The sequence below is a fragment of the Montipora capricornis genome, chromosome 4 (assembly GCF_036669925.1).
Source record: "Montipora capricornis isolate CH-2021 chromosome 4, ASM3666992v2, whole genome shotgun sequence".
Taxonomy (NCBI): Eukaryota; Metazoa; Cnidaria; class Anthozoa; order Scleractinia; family Acroporidae; genus Montipora; species Montipora capricornis.
Genome location: NC_090886.1, coordinates 46,653,573 through 46,661,021, shown reverse-complemented (window position 1 = coordinate 46,661,021; position 7,449 = coordinate 46,653,573). Strand labels below are relative to the sequence as shown.

At 41.3% G+C, this 7,449-nt stretch overlaps 1 protein-coding gene across 1 annotated transcript; it reads left to right on the top strand.

Annotated features, from left to right (window-relative positions):
- The first annotated feature begins 725 nt into the window (after positions 1-725).
- LOC138047150 (isocitrate lyase-like) lies at positions 726-4,088 on the top strand. Its single transcript, XM_068893879.1, has 3 exons — positions 726-1,053; positions 2,088-2,380; positions 2,719-4,088. The coding sequence occupies exons 1-3, from the start codon at positions 840-842 to the stop codon at positions 3,532-3,534; spliced, it is 1,323 nt and encodes a 440-aa protein (XP_068749980.1). The 5' UTR covers positions 726-839; the 3' UTR covers positions 3,535-4,088.
- Positions 4,089-7,449: the final 3,361 nt, after the last annotated feature.

The following is a 7,449-nucleotide window of genomic DNA, read 5'->3' as shown; positions in this document are numbered from 1 at the left end:
GAGGGTCACGGCCCACCTAGTTAATATAGGCTCTCGCTTTTGAAAACTAACAATAAAATTAAGACGACTTGACTGAAAACGAAGTAGCAACATAAATGTAACTCATCGGGTCCTTCCGGCGAGGTTTTCATTAGAGGTTGAAAAGAGAATGATCCCATGAAACGTCAGTTCCCGTTGAATGCCGAAGCGTCCCTACAGAATTAACAACCGTAACTATGTAACAACCAATTTGCAGTGCCAGAAACCTCACGAAATCCATCTCAACGTTAGCCCAGGTCATGGAAAAGGGCTCGAAAAAGGAAAGAAAAAATCCTTGACCGGTTTTTAGGTTAGTTCGTGTTTACCTATAGTTACTTTGTCACTGTCATGTTCGTGACAGCATCTTAACGGAAATATTATGACGTCAAAAGGTGTAAGAAGCGGAACAAATGCACAGGAGATCATACTAATCACTGGAATGTATCGGACAACAGCAGAAATCACAATGTTATAACGGTCATAAGATAAAACTCCGTATCCGACCTTGTACATTTTATACACTTTAATAGTAAAATCAATAATTTAAATTAATTTATAGCTGATTTTGTATTTTTTACTCACCGAATAAAAGAAAGAAAGAACAAGAATAAAGTACAATGAAAGACAATGATGTGGCATTTGACGTCAAAGTAATGACGTATGTTCTGTGAAAGGTTCACGTCTCAAAAAATAAAACGACAAGGGCGCATAAAAAGCGGAGCCAGTCATAGCTGAATCCATCATTGGCGAATCAGCCTCACAACTCGACTGTCCGATCAAACTCAAGGAACATTTTACATTGGCAAGCCATACTCCCAAACATGAGTCTTAGTAAGTTAAACAAATTTCTGAGAATTAGCGTCCGAAATTATGGATCCACCGCTATTCGACGAGATTATGGTCCTGAGGCCGTGGAAAAACTCCGTGGTTCCTTGAAAATTGAACACACTCTTGCAAGACGAGGGGCAGGGAGGCTCTGGGATCTAATCAATCGAGGAGAAGATTCTTATGTTAACGCACTCGGTGCTATGACAGGTTGGTGAACAATTGTACAAACGTAGTTTTTCAAGAGTATCGGTTAAACACAGTTGCGAAAACAAAGGTGCTTTTATGAAAATCGTCGTGTTCATACTCCACTGTCAGGGGAAGCCGAATTCTTTTCTTAATTTAAATTTAAAAGGACTTACTCAGTTTCTCGTAGAACTACATACTTTTGCTTTTTGTTGCGAAAAAATTGAAGTTCGGGCGTGCAAACTCAGAATCCCGATTCCCAAAACCTTTCGAGGAATTTCGGGAAGTTTACAAATGAAATTTCGAAGCAGACCAGTTTCCCTGACTCTGTGACCGGATGGGTCTTCGATCTTTGTTAGTTCAAAGGTCATTTATAAAATAATTAGTATAGTACGCGCACTCCAATTGATCAATAGCTGTGTTTAGATGAGAGTATGGAACACGGCTGGGAAATCACACGAATTTTGATTGGTTATGTGTTGTCAGACGTGCGTTTTGATTGGCTGGTAAGAAATATGAGCGTGTATCAAGAAAATCTGTTTCAATCAAGAAAAAAAGAAGACCAACATTTTCCTTCATTTCTCGAAGTATCTTTGAGAACTATTTTATAAAAGCAATAGAGGACTTTTTTCCGTGTTTCCATAGCCTCATCTAAACACTCGGGGGAGTTGGGAGAATTCTCGACAGGCAAACCCTCGACTGCGTCTCGGGTTTGTATAACTGTCTCGAATTCTCCCAACTCCCCCGAGTGTTTAGATGAGGCTATGGAAACACGGAAAACGTCCTCTGTTGCTTAAATATCAAATAGCCATCGGGCTCCAAAAATATGATGCTTAAACAGCTGCAACTGAAGTTATGCTGTTTTGTGATTTCCTTATACTCTGCTTTAGATTTGAACCAGAAAACCTAAGTTAAACGAAAACAGGCAGCCAAAAAAAAAGCGTAATAGGAGATCAGAAGACATTAAAAGCAGCAGTAAACTCTTAAAAGGGCATAAAAGTTGCATAGTCCGATTCAATTAACGTTCGAAAAGTTAAATGTGCATTGCTTTCTTTAAGGTGGCCAAGCCGTTCAGATGGCTAAAGCAGGTCTAGAATCCATTTATCTAAGTGGATGGCAAGTGGCTGCGGATAGTAACATGGCAGGACAAACATTCCCTGACCAGAGCTTGTATCCTGCTAACTCTGCTGCGAAGCTTGTCGAGAGAATCAACAACGCCTTTATTCGAGCGGATGAAATCGCGCACATGGAAGGATCGGACAGACACATCGATTTCTTCTTGCCAATCGTCGCAGATTGTGAGGCAGGCTTTGGTGGACCACTGAACGCCTTTGAACTTACAAAAGCCATGGTAAAGGTTGTTTTTTATTAACACTGAGTTGCAATTATCTGGTAACCGTTTCACACTCAATTGGTACTAGGGTCATACCACCAATGTTATTTGCAAAATCTTTTAGCACCCTTTTAGCACAATTTAAGACCTGTCACTGGTAACGTACATTTAGTTGCACGTGACCCACGCGTTAGGCAGAAGTCCATTGCTTATCGCACGTGAACGTCATCGCTATTGATCGATGCGGCGTCAAAACATTGGGTTCCCAACCACAATGGCAGCTGACATCTCTACCCCTCCTTTCTGCGCTGTGCCAAAGTGAACAGGCTTTTGTAACCTTCAATTTTTTCGATTAGATTTCAGCTGGTGCTGCTGCGGTCCACTTTGAGGACCAACTGGCGTCAGAGAAGAAATGCGGTCACATGGGAGGAAAAGTGCTTGTACCAACCCAGCAGTTTATTAAGGTCCTCAATGCTGCTCGCTTTGCTGCTGACGTTATGGATGTACCAACTGTTATCATTGGACGAACAGACGCTGAATCGGCGGCTCTATTGACGTCAGATATTGATCCACGTGACCAGCCTTTCCTGACAGGTGAACGAACTCCCGAAGGATTCTATCGTTCTACTGCCGGCCTACAACAAGCGATTGCTCGTGGACTCAGCTACGCTCCATATTGTGACATCCTATGGTGCGAGACAGGGACACCTGACTTGGACGAAGCACACATGTTTGCTGAAGGTATCCATGCAGCGTTTCCAGGAAAACCGCTGGCCTACAACTGTTCTCCTTCCTTCAACTGGAGAGCCAATCTCAGCGACAAAGAAATAGCGACCTTTCAGAAGGAACTCGGTAAAATGGGCTACAGATATCAGTTCATTACTTTAGCCGGCTTCCACTCTCTAAACCACGCCATATTCAAGCTTGCACGTGACTACAAAGAGAATGGCATGTCTGCTTATACCAAGATACAAGAAGACGAGTTTGCGCAGGCGCAATTCGGATTCACTGCACACAAGCACCAGAGGGAAGTGGGAACTGGGTACTTTGACCAAGTTAGCATGGCGATCGGCGGTGGAGCGAGCTCTACAACAGCCTTAGAAGGATCAACAGAGGAAGAACAGTTTACTGACAAAAGCTTACCAAATGTAAACAGAGCATCAAATCAGTGACTACAATAGCTTCGTATTTGAGCTGCTTCAATTTAATCTTTCTGGACGTCACTACGTTTGGCTCTTGTCAAAAGACAATTGGCATACAGATTTATTGTGATGAAATAATGTATATAAAGCGCATCCCTAAATTATCGTTATTTATTTTGTTTATAAAATTAAGTTTAATGTAAATTGATTTTGTACATTGTAGCAAAGGAGAACGACATTTTCAAGATCAATTCAAATCAAGCGCCATTGATTGCCTTTTTTAAATTATTCACGACAACTGACGTTTTAATTCAGTACTGGAGTGACTAAGAAAAAAATTTTTGACTTATTGTCAGTTTGAGAGAGAAGGTCTGTATGTGCAGTTTCGAAGCAATTTAAGTTTAATTTCAGTAAAAAAATCAACTCGATATAACTAGGGGCTAACTCAAAAACCTACCGGTTTATTTAGTTCCTAGGCTCAAACAGTTGTAATTATGATTATTTTATCTATTTATCTGTTTGTTTCCACTTTTAAGTTGTACATTAACTATCAACTGAGCAAATAAAAATTTTATTCTATTCTATTCATTGTAGCTCCGGTTTACGTAAACAATAGGGAGTTTAAGAAACCACGACGGCTACGGGGACGAAAACGTCACTTCAAAATATACGTTTGAGCTATTCTAAGTATTTCGGGATTATTCAATATTGTTTATATGATACAATATGTGCGAAGTGTCTTATAACGGGATTGGTACGTACGGATTTGAAGTAAAGGGCGAGACTGAAAGATTCACTGTAGTTTGTCCACGTTGTCCTCAAAACCTCAAATTTGGTAATTTCAAGTAGTAGTTTTGACGAGTACGAGACAGAAATATTTAAAAATGCGTGCCGCACGTGCAACACGATCATTTCTTCCTCTTTTAACCAATAATATCACTGCTTTTTGGCGTTGTCGTTGCCGTTGTCGTTTCTTAAACTCCCTACTAACGTAAATCGTGCGCCGTGAATGGCACACGAACAGGTTCTACGATTCTCAGTTGAGTATGACACAAGGGAAGTTTGGTGACAAAGTTTCAGCGTTGGAGTTACCATGTTGTCAAGGGCAACTTCCTTCGTTTCCAAGGTTAACTTTTTGGGGGTTTGACGTCATTTAACTGGTAATGGTGACCAGTTTGAATTTAACCGTTACCATTTGTAGATTTTGGCGGGCTCATCGCTCGTGATGTCAAGGCCCTAAAAGTTAATCTTCGAAACAAAGGAAGTTGCCCATGACAACATGGTAACTTTGTCACCAAACTTCCCCTGTGTCATACATACTTAACTGAGAATCGTAGTACCATGGAGCTATCTTGCCTTCCTCCCGAATTCCCGGTTATTGTCTGAGTACGAAAACCCTCTCACGAGTGTTGTTTAATACAGTCAAAGAATTGGTCACGATACCCGAATATTTGCCTCGTTTTTCGTCATCTCTTCATGACGGCAAGATCTCCGCAATATTGACTAACCATTTCATTTGGTCATCAACAAAAAAAAAGGGTCCTTCCACAAAAAAAAAAATTAAAACCAGGCTGTAGCCATAAATTGAAAGAATTGATCCAACATTTAAAAGACAAACCGCTGACCAATAAAAAGGACACAAACTGATGTTTACATTTCAAATAACGCTACACAGCAGCCAACCCTACACTGCATCACATAACGCTTCATAACACTACACACCACCAAGTAACCCGACATAACCCTGCACACAGCAGTACATAAGCCTGCATACCCTACACGGCACGCCATGGCCCCACATAAGCCTATACAGCACCAAAGAATCCTACAAAGCTGTACACGGCGCCATATAACGTAACCCTACACCAATACCACATAACTTGACATAAACCCTACATTATTATCCTATCTAACGCTACACAGTACCACAAAAGCCCACATAACGCCACACAGCATCATGAAAAGCCAACGTAATCCTACACAGCACCAAAGTAGCGCTTTGTGAGGTTATGTAGGGCTGTTTGGCGCTATGTATGGTTATGAAGGGGTCTGTGGTGAACTGCCTGGTTCTTTATGTGGCCCTATGTATTGCCACTGACGCTTCTTTACATGTGATGGTGACCCTATTGTTGGTTTTTACTCACGTGATCAACAGGCATGTTTTTCAACGGAAACAAAAGAAAGCGTTTGCATAATAATAGAGTTAAATTCCCGGAGGATTTGGTCGGGGCTCCAACATGGCCGCCGTTCCTTTGTTTAGGGGGCTCCAACATGGCGGCCGTGACGTCATGTGAAAACCGAGAATAAAGCGGATCTTAGACGCAATATCAGGGGCGAGGCGTTTACCATTTGCACGGAAAATCTGGTTGTAATGGAAGGCTCGTGATGGTACAGGATTTTCCCGGAGCGGCGTTTCTCCAGGCCCGAGTCTCCCGCGGCGGGAAGAAAACAATAGCTGCGGTTACACAGGTCACTTTTACCGCGGTAAATGACCCTTTTACCATGGCAAACTGCATTTAGTGAATGTGACCGACATTTCCCAAGGTAAATTTACCGTGGTAATTTTCCATGGATACGTCAAAAAGATCAGACGAAGCGACCATGACATTTAACGTGGTAAGTTGGAAGGGTGTTTTGATGCCCGAGGAACAAGAGCCAATCACGATGCTGAAGAAGTTGTGATTAAATTTCCCGCCAATGAATTGCGTGACATTTCTTTTTACCTCCAATGTCTTCGCAACGTGTGACCGCTGTTGAACACGGCATACTAAAACCCAAGTATGAGGCACTGCGGGATTATGAATTTACCATGGGAAATGGCAATTAGCTTGGTGTGTGTAACCGCACCTAATGACAAATCAAAATGAAGGCTGCATCTGCAGTGTCAACCCATTCTCTACCTTGAATTAACGATTATCGTTAATTCTTAATTTGCTCTGAATTTACTATTATCGTTAATTTAGAAGACTGAAAGCTTGATATGGATTATGGGAAATGGTCATATATTTTTTAAAAGACCACCCAAGTCTATGGAAGTAGGACTCGAACCTGGAAATGTTCATTATTAACCCGTCACCTAACCACTTGACCACCGCACCGCTAGCTGCTCAGGAACAATATTTTAAACACTATTTGATAATGCTGCGTTATCAAACGACAACAAACAATATTACAAACTGCAAAGGTCGCTTTCCAAACTTCACGACAAAGCTAAACATTTTAAATCCAAACTTAGGCTTAAATTATTAATCTAGCCTCGGCCTAACATTTTTTCAGCAGCGATATTCTATGGCAGACTTTAAAAAAATGCTTTTTGGAAAACGCGATGTGTTGATCTTCAGTGGTGAAGCGGAAAGAAGAGGTTCCTATGGAGTAGAAGCTCCAGGTTCGAATCCAATCCACGTGGGAGTTACAAATGGTACAGGATTTTCCGGTTGGAACGGGAAAAGAGGAATACGTCTGAGAATTTCCATCTTTTTCGGAAACACTGCGATGGAATGAGCTGTACCATTTGAATTTCCAACCGGAATTTTCGGTTTTTGCTGACAAATGGCAAACTCTCCAGGAACACTTTATTCGCTAACTTGAGAGTTTTACTTTGTTCAATTACCGAGGATAAAATAGTGTTTTCACGTGACGTCACGGCGGCCATGTTGGTGTCCCTAAACAATGGCACCGAGGAGTAAAAATTTCTTATTTATAATCCTGTCATTCGCTTTTGTGTTCGTCATGTTTACCCTTTCCGAGATTTTGGGTTCGTGTGTTCACAAGTTTATTTTGCATCCGGAAGATGTTTATATTTTCAATAATAACCACTCGCTTGGGGTTATCGCGCACAGCGCATAACCAATGAAATCCCCGCGTCTTAATTCTATTGTGCATTTTTCTGCATACTGGTATACCTTAGGGTATCCAGAGTAATAAAGATTTAAGAATAAAGTATAA